Source organism: Mastomys coucha, unplaced genomic scaffold (assembly GCF_008632895.1).
Source record: "Mastomys coucha isolate ucsf_1 unplaced genomic scaffold, UCSF_Mcou_1 pScaffold5, whole genome shotgun sequence".
NCBI lineage: Eukaryota > Metazoa > Chordata > Mammalia > Rodentia > Muridae > Mastomys > Mastomys coucha.
Genome location: NW_022196911.1, coordinates 67590010 through 67611927, shown reverse-complemented (window position 1 = coordinate 67611927; position 21918 = coordinate 67590010). Strand labels below are relative to the sequence as shown.

The window sequence follows — 21918 nt, the reverse complement described above, 5'->3', positions numbered from 1 at the left end:
CCCCCCCCCCCCCACGGAGCCCTTTGTACTTGCAAATAATATTTTCTTCTAATTGGGGCTTTGTTTGTTTGGTTGGTTGGTTGGTTTGGTTTGGGGGTTTTGTTTTGTTTTAGTGTTGTTTTCTGTTTGTTTGTTTGTTTTTGTTGTTGTTTTTCGAGACAGGGTTTCTCTGTGTAGCCATGGCTGTCCCGGAACTCACTCTGTAGGTCAGCCTGGTCTCAAACTCAGAGATCTGCCTGCTGTGCCTCTTGAGTGCTAGGATTAAGGGTTTGTGCCACCACTGCTCACTAAGAAATTTCTTTTAATGTACTCAGATTTATTGCTCATGTATCATTTCACTTTCCCTCACATCAGAGATCCTTTTATTAAGCATGAACTTTGAATCATAGTTTAAAGAGACTTTGCTTGTGTTCACATTAGAGAGACGTTCATTGGTTTAGCTGTCCCCTGGTGTGTGTGTCAATCTCGGGGTATTGAATTATGGTTAGAGAAGAGGCTTTCCCCAATAAGTAACAGATGTCAGTCACTGTTTGCTGCTGTTGTTGTTTTAGTTTGTGCACTTTCAAGTGTTTTCTACTTAGTGAAGTTTTCCCTACTTCTTTATTACCCACCTCCTTCCAAAAAGTTCCTCAAATTTTAGCATATACATGTCATTGTTTGAGCACATTTATTATGAGTGTTAGAGAGATCTCCCAGTGAAGGTGTCCTGAAATTGGGTCCACTGAATTCTGTGACATGCCCCCCCTACTCCCTTATCTCGTAGGTAGGCTCTTTTAAGTTGTAAAGTCATAAAATTATTTATTTCTCTTGACCTGATAATCCTAGAGCATATTACTTAACCTAAGAAAATAATGTAAAAACAGAAAAAAACAAAACCAAATCCTAAATACACACCTGTACCAATAATGTACCTGTTAGTGGAAAAACTAGAATAATCTTATCTGTTCAATACAATTGTAGCTCAGCCTGAAAGCCTGGTTTTTGAAGATTAGAAAATGCAACAGTGAAAGTAGTCTTAAAATCCATGAGAAATGTAGAAGGATGTTTATGTTTAAGTGTAGAGCATCATAAGGCTCTCTGCTCTGGTGAGCTCTGATGAGAGCTTAAGTCTGTGTAAGCCTGGGTAAGTGGACTTTCTGTTTAGAACACAGTGCTTTATGGGCACAGGGTAAAGGAGTGTCTAATGACCAGATGCAAATCTCGGGAAGACCTGGGGACAGCATCCACTGGCTTAGCTCTGCTGTGTAGTATATGCCTGTGGGGCTTTTGTTAAGAAAGCTCTAATCCAGGGTCTTTGTGTCCTGCTCGACTTTGACATTGTGAACCAGGGCAGATCTGTAATTGGGAGTTGAAGAACATGCTGGTTGTTGCATGAAGCTTTATAAGTTGCCTTTATAGGAAGACCCAGTAGTCTATTATAAGGTAGAAGGCTGCCAGTGCAGGATTGGATAATTTAGTAGAGAGCCTTCTATGTCATGTACACAGGTAGTTTTATGGGCACACCAGAAAATATCTCTTCATACAAATAATCTACTAGGTAAAATATTGCTCACTAGAGTGTGTGAGTGTGAGTGTGTGTGTGTGTGTGTGTGTGTGTGTGTGTGTGTGTGTATGCAGTATGTTATTTTTCTAATGTGAGCTTACTTTTGTTTATTTCTTAAAGAACCAGCTGCAATTTAATAGGAATGTTCCTACAAATCCCAGCAACTTGGCAATCCGGTACTCTTGCCCACATGGAATTAAAATTGAAAAACTGAAACACTCATACAATGAATTGTATCATGATAAAGACTTGGATTTTAAAGCTGGAAATGAATTAAGCAGTTCTGTCTCATTTTCTGTCATATCAGAAGAGAGGCTTAGCTATGCTGTCCACCTAGCCAAAAGAGATGTAAAACGAAGACAATTTGAAGAACATGTGAAAGATCATCTCAGAAGTCAGCCCCGTAGCTCTCACAAATGTACACACACCAAGGTGGAAAGGAAGGACTCAAAGAGTCAGGATGTCTGTCGCTGCAGCCACCAGCCATCCAAAGTAAGCATTTCCAGCTCCGGTGCCAAGGTGTATGTGTACACATCTCATCCAGGACGATCTGATCTTACTGTGCCAAACTCACCACCTACTCATGATCCAGGACTCCAGCCACAACCCAGAATAGAGGAGAACAAAAACCTGTGGGAACAGAAAGGCCTGCTAGAAGTTCAGCGACTCCAAAAGGAATTGAGCAGTTGTATCCGTAAGATAGAAGCACTAACTAAAAAAGGTGAGGAAAAAGCCAGTTCTTGTGATGAGACGCCATGGCCTAGGATAATTTAAATGCATTCATTTGTTTGGCCCCTCCCCCAATGCACACACCAACTGAGCTCTGCTGCCTCCTGTGAGCAAGTTGTTTCAGTAGAGCTTAGCAACCACTACAAGAGAATTGGACTTGGAGTCTGACATAGGTCTCCTTTCTTCAGTGAGTTTCTTCTCTGCCCACCCCCTGTGTATGGATTACCACATATCTAGCACCTACATACAAAGCATACTATCATATTTGCTTCTTGCAAAATTATTTTAATTTGCTTTAAAAATTCTATAGTATATGTTATTGTAGATAAACCCACATCATATATAACCACAGGGTAGAAGGGAAGAAATATAATCATATACCATTTTCACAGTAGTTAGTAATGTCAGGGTCTTAGCATCTCCTTGAGAAGTAATAGATTCAGGAATGAAGAGTAGGGTTACTATAGCCAACAAGTAGACCATCAAGCCCAGCTCTAAGACAGTGGGGCATAAAAAGTTGTGTAGCAGAAGGTGCTGTTGGACTAGGATAGTACATAGTCATAGTCTAAAATTATATTTTGCATTTAAAGTTTAAAACATATATGCTTGTTAGAGAAAAAAACGTACATGCCTTCTAATGTACCTCTTGGTTGACACAAGATAAAACTACATACTGAAGATTGGCTGGTTAGGAGAAAAAAGAGATGCACTAAGGATGGGTACAGGTTCATCTCCCAGCTACAAAGAAACTGCTACCAATTGTAGACCAGCAACATCTAAAACAAAATGCAGCTGCCTGAGGAAAGCAGCTTCCACACACAGCCAGAAAATGTCTCCTTCATTATAGGAGCACGTCCTATAATGCTTGAGCTTTATGGGTGATTCAGGGCACCTCCATAGAACACCCCAGAAGTACTGTGGTTTGTTTCTCGTTATCCCTTACTGTTGCTGTGTACCATGACCCCACCAGATGCTTTAGGTAGAAGCCAAGCTCCAGGGAACAGAGCTCCCAGGTCTCCTGCTCTGGTGATCTGGCCTGAGACCAGGACCTTTAGAAGCTCTGAGGAGGCAAGTCTGACCTGGGTTACTTTGTTTACTTAAGTATTTCAGTGGGTCACCAATAGTTGGTGACTATAATAAAAAATACCCTGACAAGGACAAATGATTAAAAAGACAAATGAATACAAACTCTCAATTTCTGATTCAGAAACCTGTGCTTTCAAAGCCCAGCTGGTTGCTTTAGAATCACCTGCAAGGTGAAATATTAAAAACTCCTGCCAAAACCAGTTCCTGTTTCTGTTCTTTTTTTTTTTTTTTTTTGGTTTTTCGAGACAGGGTTTCTCTGTGTAGCCCTGGCTGTCCTGGAACTCACTCTAGACTAGGCTGGCCTCAAACTCAGAAATCTGCCTGCCTCTGCCTCCTAAGTGCCGGGATTAAAGGCATGCACCACCACTGCCCGGCTTCCTGTTTCTGTTCTTACAGGTGTGTGAGCTTGGATTTTTCTCTCCACTATGTTACTGAAATAGAGGTGGCAATGATGTGGCCTCGACACTCCCATATGACTTTTACGTTTTACCTGTATGTGCAACTTCTGGCTTCAAAGTTTTGCCTGTCTTAGCAGCCTAGTTGCCTTACTGTTCTTGTTTGACTCTTTTCCTGTCTGGTGCTGGGACTTAAACCCCTGCATACTTGGTGAGTGCTATACAGTAGAGCTGCTCTTCATCCCCCTCATGGGTAACAGTCAATGAGAAAATCAAACTCGGATATATTTACACAAGCAAAGTATTGCTTTTATTAAGCTTGTCTGTTAAGAGTTTTATAAAAGAATGTTTGTAAATATATTTGGAAACAATAGTTTAGAAGAACAACATTTAGAAGAAATGGATAGATTGGCTCTCCCTTGGGCAGTATTCCAGAAATGGACTGCATTGATCTTTACAGAAATACAGAGAGCCAGTTTGTACAAGAGTGTGTTTCTTGACATGTAGCTTGATACTTAGACATCCAAATGACTTTAGCACTTCCATCTTAATATGCTAGAGAAAGAATTTCTCATTTAGATTTAGGATAAATAATTCAGTAAAAATAATCTCACTTAACATGAAAATAGTCCAGTAAAGATTTTTTTTTTTAAATAGGGGACGTATTGTACATTTTGGCTCAGTATAAAAGAATTTTGAAGCTAGGCAGTGGTGGTGCACGCCTTTAATCCCAGCACTGGGGAGGCAGAGGCAGGTGGATTTCTGAGTTTGAGGCCAGCCTGGTCTACAGAGTGAGTTCCAGGACAACCAGGGCTACACAGAGAAACCCTATCTTCAAAACAAAACAAAACAAAAAAACAAACAGACAAACAAAAAAGGAATTTTGAGATGGTGAACTTGCTGTCTATTGGAATTTGTTTTGGTGAATTCTGGTGCACAGGAGAGCTTGCCAGCATCTTTGTGTCCCTTCTGTTCCTGAGTCTGTGCACAGATCACTCACTCAGTCTCAGCTGTTAGAAGTTAAGTCCGCTAAGGCAGCCTCTTTGTTTCCTTAATAAGACACGTCAGTTATTACTCTTTTAAGTACTTAAAGTTTCTATGTTTGGTTTTTTAACCTAATGTGGGGAAATACTTTCAGATAGACTAGAAGAGGCTTTGGATCCGGATGAAGAGCATCGAATCCAAGTCAGGAGACAGGAGCAAGCTGTGCGCTGTGCCCGCATGCTCTATGTTCTTCAGCAGCAGGTATGGAAAAGCCAGGGAGTTGAAGCAAGTGGCCTGCATGTGAATTTCCTAGGGACTTGCAGTTTTCCTTCAGTCACAGAAAGATGAGCACAAGGGCCCTACATAAGTGCTAACGAATTTTCAGGGTCAATTTCCTAAACCCATGGACTAGTAATTTGAATACATTCTTTTGACAGAAAAATGTATATGATTTTGTGTGTGTGTATGTGTGTGTGTGTGTGATATGCATGTTGTTTTTAACTTTAGGGGCATAGAGTATTGAGTCTACTAAAAGACATTTTTCCTTCTGAAAAAGTGCTTGTACATGTGAGCCTGAGTCTTAAAGTGACTTTTCTATCTGTCATAGTTTTATTACATGGGTTATTCTTTATTTTATGATAGAGAATGAAGACTATTGTCTTTCAAGAAACATTTAATGGTTAATAAACAGACATTTCATTGGATTTTTGTATATGTATATATAATGAATTTTTTTTTTAAAGTTTGTTTTAACTTTAACTTTTATTTGTTAGTAAACCTATAAGCCCATTTTGGTCATTTGAAGTTACATGTTGGTTTTTATTGCTTGGACCAAAAGCTATAATACTTTGTTTGTTTGAAAGCAAATGTCATAGTTAGATTTTCTTATGTATTATTTTTGAATCCAAGTTGGTTCTTATTCTACACCGTTGCCACAAAAATTGTTCTTGGCAAGTACTACACCATAAGCTATATGTATTTCTAGCTGAGAATGTTCTGAAACATAGATCTACCATGTCAGATTCTGTGTGTGTGTGTGTGTGTGTGTGTGGTGTGAAAGGGTTTTACAGTGTAGCTGTGTAGCCCTGGCTGGCCTGGAACTCAGATAACCGCTGTCTATGCCTTCCCGGTGCTGGGATCCAAGATGTGTACTAGTACAACTAGCAGAAAGCAAGAGTCTTTAGTGTGGCTCGTAAGACTCAGCAAGCTGGTCTTTCTGTTGGTCATTCATGGTCAGTTCTTACACTGGGGGCCTGGGGATAGCTCTATTAACTGTTTTGAAATAGAAACCAGTTGGTGTTAGGGGGTATGGGAAATGAATGAGAAGCCTTTTCTAATTTTTAAGTGACTTGAATTAGTAAGGGTTATGTTTGGATAAACTAGGGTCTGTTTTTCTGTAAGATCAATGGACAGGCATAAAAGTTTTGTTTCCCTTCCATTTCATAAAACAGGTAAAAGAAATCCAGGAAGAATTGGATAAATTGAGTCCACAAAAAATTAAACATACTAAAAAGGTATGTTAAGATTCTAATGAATGGTTATTAATAGAGTGCATTTACAGTGTTTAGTCAGTGTTTCTGTACACCTGTTAGGAAGGATCTGAAACAGGTCACTGTGTGGCCATTCCTGGTATTCAGACAATGGGAAAGAAAAGAACTTATTTCTAGAGAACATGAGGTTTTGCAATTCTCTTCTCTATGAAAAATGTTTTACAACAGGGAGCACTTTATGTGGCAGATAGACTCCAGATATTCATAAAGGTTGCTGTGGTGTAAGGAAGTCAGAACCTGAAGTAACCTCTTGCTTCTTGTTTGTTGCCAGTCATGGGCAGTGTCTAGGCTGGCAGCCGCTCATCGAGCAGCCATCCGGGCCTTGCAAGTGTTTGTCACTCAGTTTACTGACCGAGGGGAGCACCCAGTTCCTGCTCGGTGTAGGGAACTGGGCAGCCTTATTCGTCAGTTGTCACTGTGTTCTGCCAAGCTGGATGCTGACCCTTCTGTGCCAGACGTTGTCATAGACATCTTGCAGCAAATCGAGGTAGGAAATGGATGCCAGTTTTTGTTAAAAGGATCTTGTTTCCAAGCAGGGAAATAACTCTGACTCTCTCTAGTTCCAGTCAGCAAGACTATAAGGCAAAACTACTGCCTTGCTTGGTAACTTGGTGCTTTGCAAAGAACATAAGTTTGCATTTTTCTTATGTTTACACTGATTTTATTACATAAAAAAGGAAAGGAAAGGAAAGTGGCAAGGAATTCTCAGATTAGTGCTTAATTACCAGTATTTGATCTAGAGAGGTTCTAGAAAAGAAACACTTCAGATACATGCAAGCAAGAACCTTGGAGCTTGGGATGATGGGAAACATCTGGCATTCTACATTGGCTGTTCTAATCGGAAATGGACAAAGACCTTAGTTCTCATTGGTTACAGAGACAGCATTAGCAATGAGCTCTGGCTGTATAACTTCATAGGTTTGCAAAGTCCTGCAATACAATTTAGCCTTTTATCCTTGCTGCAGTACTCTGACTTACAAATACATTCCTTACTACTAATTTACTTTATATTGTTGCTGTTTTTAAAGCAAAGATCTGGGAGATCTCTTGAGAGCTATCCATGCCAACATTCTCTCATCAATAAATAGGAAAAGATAATCCTGTATTAATAAGCTGTTGGCCCTGGAGGACGAGTCCATGGTAGAGAGAATTCCAGACAGACAGACATATCTGACTATTACTAACTAGCTCTAGTCCTTAAAGACTGCTCTGCTTTGTAGTCCTATTGTCTAGCAAATGTCTCTTGTTAGCTTTGGTTACATTGGTGTAGACAGAGCTTACTGTCAGGAATGTGAGCGTCAAGTGCAGATCTCAGAACTTTTTGGGGTGGGGGGCGGGATTTTGAGACAGGGTTTCTCTGTATAGTCCTGGCTGTCCTGGAACTTACTCCATAGACCAGGCTGGCCTCAGAAATCCAGAACTTTTGACAGTGTATCATATCATGTCATTCATGTTCTTTCAACTTACCTGCAAGAAACATTTACTGGGCAAAATAACTTCAAATAGAGGGCCTATCTTCTGAATCCTAGAAAGGCTCTCAAGAGATTGCCCCATATTCTGAGCAAGAGCACCTTTAACAATGCATCTTAAGCATAATGTAGATAACCCCTAGCTTTGAAAGTATTCAGTAATATAGGAAATTAAATGCGTGTTGATTCCTTTCCCGACTTACTATCTTGTTTCCTTATGGTCCTCTGAACTCAGCCTCCCTGACTGCACTCAGCTGTCTTTAATTCATACTGACCAGTACTGCCTAGTAATGAGTGTGGGTGTGCTAGAGGATGGGGACATAGACCTCCTGACATTATTACTGTGGGCAAATTGCCACTGTACTCACAAAGTTCCAGTAGCTTATGAAAATGTATGTTCAATGTAATGTATTTACTCACACAAAACACTACTTGAGTTCATGAAGTTTTGTTGAAATGAAAATTAGCACGTAGCATGTACAGCTACAATCTGAAGACTGTGCTTAGTTTCCAAAGTAATGATTCTGAATTTTAAGGTTACAGTGCCTCTTAAGAATGGTCATGCCTTTAATCCCAGCACTTGGGAGGCAGAGGCAGGCGGATTTCTGAGTTTGAGGCCAGCCTGGTCTACAGAATGAGTTCCAGGACAGCCAGGGCTATACAGAGAAATCCTGTCTTAGGAAAAAAAAAAAAGCTCATATCTTTACTGTTGTTTTTAACAGAGTAAACTAGTAAAAGAACTTGTGGAAATTTCTTTTTAATTAATCCCGATTGTAAATAATATCAATGTTAAACTAATGAGAACATCGTGTTAACCAGTAAATATAGCCATTTAATGACATGTCTCTTAGGACGGTGATAGATTTCAGTGTTGTGACTAAAGTCATACTCTAGTGGGATAAACTAAGAGATTAATGACTGTTTTGTAACAGGCTTTGGAGTCTCTCCTGGAAAAGAAATTGTCACCTAAAAAGGCAAAGAAATGTTTCACAGAAATTCGGAACAGATTTCCTGCTGGTAGCCAGAAAATCTTAGAGAGATGGCCAACTGTACTGCCCAAGAGTGAGAGGAGACCCTTGGTCACAAAGGAGACATTCTCACAGGAAACCAGCCGACCTTCTGTAGCAAAGAGGCTTCTTGCAGGTATATGTCTCAAAAGTTACTGTGTGATATTTTGCTCTATGAAATTGAAACAGTTACTGCATCACACTGGGCAGTCCAAATGTATGGCCCTGTCCAGGAGAGCTACTTGCCCCTAGGATCAGGAAGTAGCAGCTAGCATTTGTCCTAGGATGGAGGCTGGAATATGCTTCTGTAGAAGACCATGAGCAAGTCAAGTCCCCTTTGCTCTGTCATCGTGCTAAACTGACTGTTGTACTGCTGTGTGGATACACATGTGCACTTGACATCCGTGCATGTCTGGATCCTCGTCCTAGGAAGTGGGATGGTCAGGTTGTGTGGTATGCACATTTGAGCAGATTTTGCCAATTTACCACTTAAGAGTAAGTGTATGTTTCTGTTTTGATGAGTGACATTTTATATAATAAGATCTGAATGTTTCCAGCCTCTCAGTGGGAAATGGCATCTCACTGTTGCTTATCGAGGCTCTGTCCTCCTGAGACTGTTCATGGCTTCCTTACCTGTGCATATTGCTGCGCAGACCTCTCTGTTGTATTCTTTATCCCTCTCCTTGTTGGGTTCCATGTCTTTTTAAACTTACGAATATAAAAGTTCTCTGGATAGTATAGTTCTTAATCTTCCTTTCTCTTTCTTTCTCTTTCTTTGTTTCTTTGTTTCTTTCTTTCTTTCTTTCTTCCTTTTCTCTCTCTCTCTCTGTCTCTCTGTTTTTGGCTTACATGTATTATAAATATTTTCTTAGTCACTTATCTTTGGAATATGTTTATGATATTTCTTTCTGGTATAGAAACTTAATTGTTTAGGCAAATCCATCAGTCTTACATATATTTTAATATTTGACAAGACTACTTATTTTTCTTCGTTATTTTTTAAAGATTTGCTTGCTATTGCTCACTCTGAGAAATGTAGAATGAGCGTATTGAGTGTGAGCATGCAGCTGGAGTCTGTGTTAGCTCAGGGAAAGGGTGGCTCTGTTGCCAGCAGTCTATACCAGCTCATGGAAAAGAAATGGCAATACAGATGAGTTTGCATTCTGGCTTCTTTTCTATACTTCAGTCCAGTGTCAGAGCTTTCTACATAGGGTTCTAAAAATTCCTTGCTACATATATTTCTAGTTTTCTGTCTTACAGAAACGAATGAAATTTTTATTAATTATGAAACTGGTTATTGCTACTTAAATGGAAGTTGTTGGGTTTGTGCATTAGCCTCACATCTGGCAGTGCCTTGAACTCTTTTATTTCATTTTATTTAAAGATTTATTTATTATTATATGTAAGTACACTGTAGCTGTCTTCAGACACTCCATAAGAGGGTGTCAGATCTCATTACAGATGGTTGTGAGCCACCATGTGGTTGCTGGGATTTGAACTCAGGACCTTCGGAAGAGCAGTTGGTGCTCTTAACCACTGAGCCATCTCTCCAGCCCAGACTCTTTTATTATGACACTGTGTTTCACTGGGCCTGCACAGTTGAAGATTTCTGAAACCACAGAGCCTTTCTTTCTTAGAGCTAGAGATCTAGCCTTTGCACATCCAGGCAAACATAGTACCTTGAGCTACATAGCCAGCTGGAAGGCATCCCGCAAGCCATGAAGTAGAGCCATTCTGCTTATGTTGCTCAGTTGTAAAACTGAGGCTGACCTAGAACTTTGCAAACCTCATGTGTTAGGCTTCTGGGTGCTGGGATTACAGATATGAACCACAATATTCTGCTAAGGTGTAGGGTTAAATAGGGCTCTTGGGGAGGCAGGACAGGTGTCAGGTATGGGAAGCCATGGGACACCGCTCCAGGAGTTGGGGAGGGCAGTCTGAGGTCCAGGGGACAGCCAGAGCTGGCTCTGGGAGTCCCTGGGGCCTGTAGGGAGGCCGGGGCCATCTGGTTGTCAGGCTCTTGTGCACCCAGGAGCCGCTGGGAGCCTCAGAAGAGTTGAGAATGGAGTGGGGGACCCCTGCAGGAGCCCAGGGCCGAGTGGGAAGAGAGGGAGGAGCTCCAGCTGGGTCCCTTGGAGAGGGGTCCTTGGCTTGTTGGCAGCTGGCTTGCCTTTGCTTGGTGGTCAAGGCTGGGGCACAGAGAGACCTTCCATGGGAGATTAGACAGCCGGCTCTTACGCGAAAACCTTCTTCATTATTCCCCACGGCAAATGGGAGTAGGGGGGAGGCAGTCCATGGTTTTAAGGAATTTATTGTCTGCCATGGGACATTGCTGTAGGGGTTGAGGAGCGCAGTCTGAGGTCCAGGGGACAGCCAGAGCTGGCTTTAAGGCAGAAAGTGGATGAGTAAAACCAAACCCTACTTTTCAGAGTGGGCCTGAGGTTAAATAAATACCTTTTGCAGGGAGGAGTGTCTGGGAAGGAAAGCTTAATTGGCTAAGCCTTCAGGCCTTTTAGGTACCTCATTAAAATGGAGGTCTGACTTGAGGCTATGTGACCACAGGTCACCTCCTCTACCTGTGGAGGGGTTTGAGGTATTGTCCTTACTTGACTGAAGGACACAAATCTATGGAGGACTGTGGCCTTGTGCCAGGAGCCTAGTGTCTGGGAACCAGGCAAAACGACTGCTGTTACTCATGTTTCCAGCCCGTGCTCCACCAGGAACCAGGCTGCCTTTCACAGTCCTAAACTAAGGGATGTGTCTGGTAATTGATTACAACATTTAAAATGTTTGATATTTAAAATTCCTAATGAATAGTGATGTGTGTCGTAAACTGATGTTTTAGATTTGATGTAATCAAGGGTTTCATTGCTTGATCTTGTTGACATTTTCCAGTAGATGAGATAATGTATAAACATTTATGGGTAAACCCAATAAACTAATTTTCCTTTCTAAAGAAAAAGTTCGGGCCGGGCAGTGGTGGCGTACACCTTTAATCCCAGCACCTGGGAGGCAGAGGCAGGCGGATTTCTGAGTTCGAGGCCAGCCTGGTCTACAGAGTGAGTTCCAGGACAACCAGGGCTAGACAGAGAAACCCTGTCTGAAAGACAACCAAAAAGAAAAAAAGAAAAAGTTCTATTTTATTTATAATTACAATTGGAGAGGAAGGAAAGGTGGGGGGGGGCGATAGGGATATATGTGGGGGTCAGAGGACAACCTTGAGGAGTCTGCTCTCCCCATCCACCATGGGTTCCAAGGAGTGAACTCAGGTTGTCATTGCACAGTAAGCTCCTCTTATCCTCTCAGACATCTTTCTGGCTCTATTATTCATTTTTTATGAGGTAGAAGATACATACAGATAGAGAAGTATACAAAGTGTCAACCTACTGCTGAGCTAATGCCACAAGGGAAAAGCCATGCCCATTATGAACTAACTGCCTGCAGTATAGCCCAACTGCACCTTGACAATGCCTTTTGACCTCCTCCTTCCCATCTGGCCTCCTGTATGGACTGAATTTCTAAAAATGTTTTAGTTTTGTTTTTAATTATATGTACACAGTGCCTATAGAGAGCAGAAGTGAGAATAGATCCCCTGGAACTAGAGTTACAGGCAGTTGTGAGTGCTGGCCTGGGTGCTGAGGTGGGCAAATGTTCTTAACTTCTGAGCTATCTCCAGGACAGAAGTTAATCCCTCTCCCCCACTAGACAGAGTGTAGAACAGGCTGATCTTGCACTGACAGAGATTCGCCTGACTCTGCTTCCTGGGTGCTAGGATAAAAGGCATGTGCCACTATTCTCAGCTACTGTTGGTGTTTTTGAACCCTGTTGTAGAGTCTTTATTTAACCTTAGATTTACCCAGAGTAATGATGTAAGTAAGGTCAATTTTCTTTAACCTTATTTTGTGTATTTCAGTTGCCAATATTTGGGGACTTTCCCCTCATTGCAACTTACTATGTCAACATTTTTTATGTCATTTCTCTTCTCTTGTGATCAGAAACTTACATGAGTGTCTCATATCTATTAGAGCAATTACCCATCTGTTGCTCTTCTGTGGACCCTGAACAGCTTAGTGTTTCACCTGTAGCCTCCATGGAGCCCTGAGTGATGACAGGAGGGGCAGTTCATTGAGGGTGTGGGAAGAGGGTTCCACAGCTCAGCTCAGCTCTCACAGGTGGAGTAGGGTCCAGTCCACAGACGGAGGCTCAGTTCCAAAAGACAGCCCCACTTGAGATACCAGTTATAGGTCTTAGGTTGTCACTTGCCATTCTGAATCTAGTCTTGGTGGGATTGTTTACCCAACTCACATATGCCCAATCCAAAGGCTACCACACAGGACACAGGTGAATAGCCAGATGGGAGGTACCTAAGGCAAGGAATGTAGGAAGAGGCTCACCAACTCCAAGAACTTCCGTGTATACAGCTACCTAAAAGTTCTCTGAAGCCCATAGTGTGAGGGGTTATCATAGGGCTCTCATCACATGGGCAGGATTGATTATAATGCAAACCCTACCTTTGTTCTACCCTTCCTTGAGTGTGGGGGTTGTGCAGAATGCAAGAGGCTTGGCTCTCACTCACCCTTCTTGTGACCTTGAACAAATGCTTCATTTGTTTTATTCACCTGAAGAAGTTTAGTGATCCTGTCCTGCCTGCTCTGGGAGGCAGCATGATAAGGCACACATGGATATGAATTCTGTACCAAACATGAGGCATGGTGATAGCCATGCTATGACCATTACTATGAAGTGAAGCTTGGTTATAGGTAGCCGGTTCTCAAGTGTCCTGCACTTGCTCCTGGCGAGCAATGTGGAGATCTTTAGCTTTTTCTTGTTCTTATGATTGTTCAGGTCACATTTTTCTTTTTCTATTTTAGATAGTACTCTTCCTGTTCATAATTCTTCATTCTTATTTCGTGAAGTTCCTGCTCCCTACCCAGTACCTCCAAAATATTATGGGGAGGCCCAAGGGAGGAAAAATGCCTCTGTGTCATTTGGGATTTATGATTGAACCTAATTGGGTCAGCTTCCTTGTGATTTGAGTAATTGTTGGCTAGTGCATTTCTTAGAGGCTTCTGACTACTGATTGCATTAATATACTACTTTGTGAGGATGGCTGGTGGCTGCTACTCTGCTGGCATCAGTGTCCTCAGACTCAGCTCCCTGTGGATTTGCACGGCATTTGCTGTCTGATTGATGCATTCACAACTGAAAAGATGTCAGGACCTCACAGCCAGCGTTGCTTCAATAGATGTAATCTTGGGAGTTACTAAGCTATAGATTGAGTAACAGGAGTTAGTCCTGGCATTCTTCTGTTTTGCTTTGTAATACGTGCTGTGAAACTGACTGAGCTTTAGAACATCTAAGGAGAACAGTGGTTTGGGGGAATCTGGGTCCTGACTTACTGTTGTTAGACAGAATCTCAATAAAGCTTTCCTTTGGTTTAAACACACACACACACACACACACACACACACACACACACACACACACACACATTTTATATCTCAACTGCAGTGTCCCTCCCCTCCCTCCCTTCTTTCCTCCCAGTCCATCCCATTTACCCCCACCCAAATTCAGTCCTCCTCTGTTTCCCTTCAGAAAAGGCAGGCCTCCCATGGGTATCATCTGAACATTGCATATCAAGTTGTAGTGAGACTAGCCACCTCCCTTTGTATTAAGGCTGGTGAGGCCTCCCATTATGAGGAAAAAGGTCCCAAAAGCAGGCAAAGAGTCAGAGACATCCCTTACTCACACTATTAGTCCCCCCAAAAGATCAAGCTACACAACTGTGACATATGCACAGAGCCTAGGTCAGGCCCATGCAGGCTCTCTGATTATTGGTTCAGTCTTTGTGAGCTCTGTGAGCCCAGGTTAGTTGATTTTGTTAAGTTTTCTTGTGGTGTCTTTGACCCCTCTGGCTCCTATAGTCCTTCCTCCCTCTCTTCTGAAGGATTCCCTAAGTTCTGCCTAGTGTGGGTCTCTGCATCTGTTTCCATCAGTGGCTGGGTGAAGCCTCTCTGATGACAATTGGACTAGGATATCATTAAGAATCTTTTCAGTGGTTTTTTTCCCCAGTCATGTTTGGTTCAATTTAAGCAGAAAGAATGAAAACAATAAATAACCTGTATCTACTATGTAGTTTAAAACATTTTACTCTGTAATTTAAAAAAAAAAAGTGACAAGTACTTGTTAATGTTTCTTGAATACCTCCCCCCATTCCACTTTCTTCCTTACATTATGAGCCTGTTCTCTTTTATGTCTGAACTACGTATATACAGGTCTATTACATATTGCTTCACAATGTAACTATATACAGTATATATCAGCCTGTAATATGATTATTTTTTAAATTAATAAGACTTATTTACATTAATAGGAAAGTCTAATTTTTCCAGTGCTATAGTTCAAACCCAAGGCCTTACACACTAGAAAAGCTGAACACCTCTGATCTACATCCGCAGTTCAAAGGATTCTAACTTTTTAACTCCTCTATGGATCTCCTTTGTATGGATAAGCCATAAATAATTTTCATCTCTTCATACATATTAACAAACACTTGGGTTCCCAGTTTTCTGCCATCAGTCTGTGTGTGTGGTACAAGGTCTCACTACGTTGACCAGGATAGCCAGAATTCCTGGGATTGAGCAGTCCTCTCTTGCACCTCCTGAGTAGCTGAGAATACACAAAGATGTCACCATGCCATTATGCTGGCTGGTTCTGCTTCTATAAACAGTGACAAGGTGACTCAAAGCTGACGCCTCCTCTCTTTTTTTACATGTGCAAGTTCCCTAGGCCGAGCATGCCTGTAACTCAGCTGCTATACTGAGAATCTTCAGCCTTGGAGGGCATTGATGGAGTTAAGCACTTTACTCCCACACTACTGGTTTCTGAGTTTCCTTCTTCCTCATTTATGTTTGTGTCATGCTTCACATTTCCCCATTTTAGTGGTTAAGAATCCTAGCTTAATGACTTGATTTTCCTGATTATTAAACGAAGTTTATCTTTTTTTCTTTTTTTTTTTTTTTTTTTTTTTTTTGAGTCAGGGTTTCTGTGTAGCCTTGGTTGCCCTGCAACCCTGTAGACCAGATTGGCCTTAAACTGATAGAGATTCGTCTGCCTCTGCTTCCTGAGTGCTGGGATCAAAGGCGAGTGCTACCACCTGGCTCTTTATAATTTTTTCATGCTTTTTTTTTTTCTGCCTAACTTGTAGCTTCTATGCTTTGCTCATTCTGTTAAATTGCTTATTTCCTCCTTAAATCTGTAAAAGTTCCTTTTATCATCTGGGTATTGGTCCCATGTTGATTACACATACTTCAGGGATCTCCTTCCAGATTTGGCAGTTTTGTTATGGTGATTTTTTTTTTTTTAATCAAAAGCTGTAGTTGAGTGTAAATAAATTCTAGTAAGTTGGTATATTTAAGCTTAAGACAATATTTTCTGCCTTGATGACATGATAGTATTCTCCTATCATTTCTTCTTAAAGCACTGAAGGACTATATGCTGTCTGTGAGCTATTCTCTGTTCAATGTGGGCATAGATTCCACTTTGGTTGCGATGTGTGGACAGTAGTAGTCCTCAGTCCACATCTGCTGCTCTGTGGCTCCCATTCTCTGCTGTTGGTCCCTGAATCCCTCCACACTGCCTTACCAAGATCTGTCTCTGGGCAAGACACACTCCTGCCTCTACTTTATCCCCCATTTTGTTGTTGCTTTTCAAATTTGTTGGATTAATTTTTAGAATTTTGCTCTTCATATGAATTTTTAAATTTGACTTATTATTTTATGCGTGAGTGCACGTATGTGTACCACATGCATGCGTGGTGCCATCAGAGGTCAGAAGAGGGCATTAGATTACCTGGAACTGTAGTTATAGATTGCTATGAATCATCTTGTGGGTGCTGGGAACCTAACCAGGGTCTTCTGAAAAAAGAAAAAGTGTTCTTAACTTCTGAGCCATCTGTCTGGCCCCTGCATAAGAATTTTAGGATCAGTTTGCTTATGTTTTGCTTGTTTGCTTGTTTGCTTTTTTAGCAGAGACCCACTATTGAGCCTTTACTGACCTGGGACTTTTTGTGTTTGTCAGACTCGCCTCAAGACTCAGAGATCTGCTTGCCTCTGCCTCCTGAGTGCTGGAAATAAAGGTGTGCGCCATAATACCCAGCTGGATCAATCCGTTTACATATATGTGCGTTTCTAATCTGATATGCATTTGAAATTGTAGAACACCTGGTGGGGAACTGACATGGTTACAATGTTCAGTCCATAAAGAAAACTTGATTCAGATTTTCTTTTATGTCCTTTCAAATGGCCAGGATTATAGTCTTAGCACTGCAAAAATAAAATAAAAGCTTTGTAATATTTTCTGTGAAATTCCTATGTATTTTTCATTAGATTTCCTCCTCATTTTCTTCGAGTTTTTGTTTTTGTGTATTTGTAGGTTTGTTGTTGTTTGTGGTTCTAGGACTGGAACCCAGAGCCTTCCACATGCTGACACAAGTTTTCAGAGCTGGGCATGGTGGCACACACCTTTAATGCTAGCACTCTAGGGACAGAGGCGAGTGGATCTCTGAGTTCCAGGACAGTCAGGGCCACACAGAGAGACTGCTCTTCCAGAGGATCTGGGTTTGGTTTCCAGTACCCACATGGTAGCTCATAGCTGTCTATAACTCCAGTTCCAGGAGATCCGAGGGTACTAGGCATACATGTGGTGGATAAGTGTTTTGCCTGCATATATGTTTGTGCTCTTGTGCATGCAGTGCCCTTGGAGTTGAGAAGAAGGCATCAGAAGCCCTGCAACTGAGATTATGGATGGTTTTGAGCCATTGTGTAAGTGCTGGGAACCGAACCCAGGTCCTATGCAAGAGCATGAAGTGCCTTTGACCACTGCCATCTCTGGCTGCAGTATTTCCATTTTAGAAAGACAGCATCTTAGTGAGAGTTACTACTGCTGTGATGAAACACCATGACGGAAAGCAGCTTGGAGAGGAAAGGGTTTATCTTGTTCACAGTTCATCATTAAAAGCAGCAGGGAGAGGGGGAGAACTCACAGGGCAGGAACCTGGAGGCAGGAGCTGATGCAGAGGCCATGAAGGAGTGCTGCTTACTGGCTTGCTCATCATGACTTGCTCAGCCTGCTATAGAACCCAGGACTACCAGCCCAGGGATGGCCCCACCCACAATGAGCTAGGGTTTCTCCTTTAATCACTAAATAAGAAAATGCCCTACAGCTGGATCTTATGGAGGCATGTCTTCCAGTTGAGTGCCCTCCTTTCAGATGACTCTAGTTAGTGTCAAGTTGACATAAATCAAGCCAGCACAGACAGTTTGGCAACCCAGTGGAAATGTGACTAAGATTAGCAGGGCGCCAGTGAGGGGAGTATCTTAAAGTCAAGAAATCTAGAGAGGCCAACCTGGGTAAGAACAAGAGATATTACAGAATTAAGACTACAGACAAAAACTGTGTCTTAATGTCAGTAACTGTGGTCCTGACATTGAGGGGGATGGTCATGGTGCTTGAACATTGGACACCTGAGGGGGTATTGCTAAGGAGGTAGTGGGTGTGGCAACAGAGCTCCATGCTTTTCACAGTGCCAGGTTTGAGATTAGATCTTATGTGCTTTTAAGTCATTTCCCCTATGTGGCTTAAGTAGAATTTCTCCTCTGATATCTTTGTGGAGATGTGTGTCAGCCTGATGTGGAGCTTCCGAGGCTGGAGAGTGAATTGGATGTGTTGGATGCAGATATTCTTCCAGAAGAAGCCCCCCGTATATTGGACCATGGTACAGACTTCAAGGATGAAACACAAGCAAAATCACAGGCAGTGAGAAAGAAGACCTTGACAGGGCACATGCCATTTAGGAAGAAAGATACTTTGGAGTCAGCCAGGCCACAGCAGGTATGAAGTCTTCCTTTCTTGTGACCCATTTATATTCATCTGATATTGTCCAAGGTCATACAAGCTAGTAAGGGTTAGGACCAGCATTTGTTTGGGGACAGACGGATATCCTTTCCTGTGTCAGTAAGATCCTAACTAATTTAATATCATGATCATAATTAGGAAGCTTGTCTTAAAATTCAGTATTTGAAAGTGTAAGAGTTGAGAGGGTTTAAGATTCTGTTGTTCCTGGAACTGATGGTGGCTCAGTGGTTTTAAGGGTACTTGGTGCCCTTCTAGAAGATGGAGATTACATTCCCAGCATCCACATGGTGGCTCACAGCTATCTGCAACTCCAGGTCTAGGGGGTCCAGTGCCCACCTCTGGCCTCCACAGGCACATGTGGTACACAGACATTCATGCAAGTAAAACACATAAAATTATTTTTAAAAGATTATGTTTCTACTAAGGATACATACTGATCTATTATAGTCACTGAATATTAAAGGGCCACTTTAGGTGAGTGCTTTTTAATATGGCTTTAGGAACTAGCTGGGTAGTTAGAGCTTGTGATCTGAAACTACCTTATATTTTAAGCTTCTATCTAAAACTTCCTTATGGGCTGAAGAGATTGCTCAGTAGTTTATCACTGACTGCTCTTCCAGAGCAGCAGCTGGGGTTTGAGTCCCAGCACTCACATGGTAACTCATAACCATCTGTAACTCCAATTTCAGGATATCTGGTGTCCTCTTCCAGCCTCCATAGACACTAGGCCTACAATGGTACAGGCAAAATACCATACACATAAAATTAAATAGTTAAAAAATTAAATATCAAAACAGTAGAACTTCCTTATAGTCCTACAATGGAAAACTGGGGAGATGAATACCTCTGATCTGAATGTACTTACTACAGTGACTGCCTCTCAGTAGTGCTGTCTGGAAGCTTCTGTAGCACATGGGTATTGTCACATGGCTTTGGAAAGGGAAATCTTGGCATATTAGTGTCTTAGTTTCCTTCCTATTATTGTGGGGAAAAGCCACCAAACTATGGAAGAAAGAGTATTTTTAGTCATGAAGAGAAGCCAGAATGGGAGTTCCAGGCAGGAACTAAAGTAAGAGACCATGGAGGAATCCTTCTTACTGACTTGCTCCCCATGGATTGCCCAGCCTACTAGTACCACCTGCCTAGGAGTGGAACTGCTCATGGTGAGCTGGCTTCTTTCCCATCACTCATTAATCAAGAAAATGCCCCAGACTTGCCTAGAAGCCAGTCTGGTATAGCTACTTTCTTTCTCATTTGAAATTTCTTTTTGTAGAGGACTCTAGTTTGTATCAAGACCACAAAGCACTGATCAGCACAGCCAGTAACTGACAGGTCATGGATTGGGATCACATCTTTATTCCTTCCCAAATAAACTTGTAATGAGGTCATTGGGAAGTCAGGATTGAATCTACAAGAACAAATTCTACTTGGATGCTCTTCTCAGCCTCATGTTCAGTGGCTATTTGAAATTATGAGATTCATTGTGATTAGAAAGGTTAAGTATTTTAGGCAAGAATATTTTGTGATTTACCTGTAAACAAGCATGGACTTTTAGAGATTTAATTAAGGAAAAAGATAATAAATATTTTATATAAAAATGTGGAAAAGCCAAGGACTCCAGGTCCACCCTTCAGTGTAGTTGATATGCTTCTCACGTTCCCTCAGAGTGTTTTCAGTAGCTTTTAGAATGCATGCATGAATAGCAAAGAGGCACTTGGAGCTCCAGTGAGTCAGAGGTTGAAGCTACAGCATCTTGATACTTGTCTGGCTTTGTAATGCATGTTTACTTCTTACAGGGACTCCACATATCTGAAAGAAATCGACCAAACCAGCCTTACAGTAAAAGCAGGTTGCAGCAGACAACAGTGTCATCTAGATTAAAGATGAACCGACAGCCTGTGAAAGACCATAGGGCTCCTTGGATACCTCCAAACCCCACATCCCCACCAGCCTCTCCTAAATGGTATGTAAAAATTCAAGGACCCTGGGTTTATGTGACTGTATTTTCTTCACCTTAGAGCAGATGAGCTAGTAGGTTTCATTCTTCCCCGTGAGCAGAAATTCTTATTTGGATGAGTGATACATGAGGCTTTTGTCTAGAAGTTTGTTGGTTTCTTTTTGTACCTGTCTGTGGGTGGATAGAGCACCTCAGTGTCCAGTGGGCATGTGTCAGTGTAGGAAAGATTACACGCTGTGTTGTCTGCTCTGCAAACAGATTGTGCTTACCTGAGGCTTGGCATTGTATCTCTCTTAGGTCTTAATATACAGTGCCTACACATAATAGGCATTTACTTAATCTTTGTTGAGTGAATAAATATTTTTAAATAATTATAATTCCAAGTTAAGAAAGCTGAGAACTTTGAGCTCATCCATATTTCCTGACTTTACCTCACCTGCAGGAGCTAGTCATTGTAGTGCTAGCCTTACTGTCTTGTTGCCCACGTTCATAACATAAGGACAGCGGAGCTGCTATCTATCCCACAGGGCCAGAGAGAAGGTTCTGTCCTCAAGGGGAGCAGGATCCATTTTGAATCAGGCTAAGAGGTGGGTGGCTAAAGATAAAAGAGAGCTTGTTTGTCAAGATTTGGGAGTCTTTGAAAGCACTGTGGAAAGAACTAGAAGGTCCAGCAGAGCAAAGGAGGAAACACAAAGAGCAAGTAAGAACAGGACAAGGCGCTGACTAGCTGGAAGGGCCACTTTGCTGGATGAGTGGGCAAGCGAGCAGCCTGGTTCTAGGGAGGCTCCTTGCAGGTGTGCATGGTATGAGTCTGTGGTGGTATGTATGCATCCCTCAGCCTTGAGAGGAAGGAGAACAAGCACTGATCAGAGAAGCTTATGTGACCAAAAGCTGGGTCTTCTGACCCAAATATGGGGTTTTTTCCTTTGTTTTGTCTTTGTTTTTTGCTTTCATGACTTTGCTCGGATTTCTTTGCTTCATGCATGTCAATACTGGGATACAAGCTGAGTTGTAATCTAAAACATCAACAGGTTGAAGTTTATGCTGCTAACCACGTGCACAATAGCTGCTAGACTACAGTTTCTCAACCTGTGGGTCATGACCCCTTTGGGGTCAAATGACCCTTTCCCAGGAATCACATATCCAGTATCTTGCATATCAGATATTTACATTATGATTCATAACAGAAAAATTACAGTTATGAAGTAGCTATGAAATAACTTTATAATTGGGGTCACCACAGCACGAGGCACTGTATGAAAGGGTCTCTGCATTAGGAAGGT

General features: G+C 41.8%; 1 protein-coding gene across 11 annotated transcripts in view; it reads left to right on the top strand.

Annotated features, from left to right (window-relative positions):
* Kiaa0753 (KIAA0753 ortholog) overlaps positions 1 to 21918 on the top strand; it is a 62372-nt gene that overhangs the window by 6886 nt on the left and 33568 nt on the right. For 10 of the 11 annotated variants that reach the window (XR_004113668.1, XR_004113666.1, XR_004113665.1 and 7 more), the window contains exons 3-9: positions 1664 to 2264; positions 4892 to 4998; positions 6189 to 6251; positions 6559 to 6774; positions 8689 to 8899; positions 18437 to 18654; positions 20475 to 20641. Coding sequence is in view for 3 of the 11 variants with exons in the window: in XM_031354348.1 (XP_031210208.1) it covers positions 1664 to 2264; positions 4892 to 4998; positions 6189 to 6251; positions 6559 to 6774; positions 8689 to 8899; positions 18437 to 18654; positions 20475 to 20641 (1583 nt within the window). In the remaining 8 variants the exon portion in view is untranslated. The remainder of the gene's footprint in view (positions 1 to 1663; positions 2265 to 4891; positions 4999 to 6188; positions 6252 to 6558; positions 6775 to 8688; positions 8900 to 18436; positions 18655 to 20474; positions 20642 to 21918) is intronic. The other variant, XR_004113671.1, reaches the window with a different exon arrangement.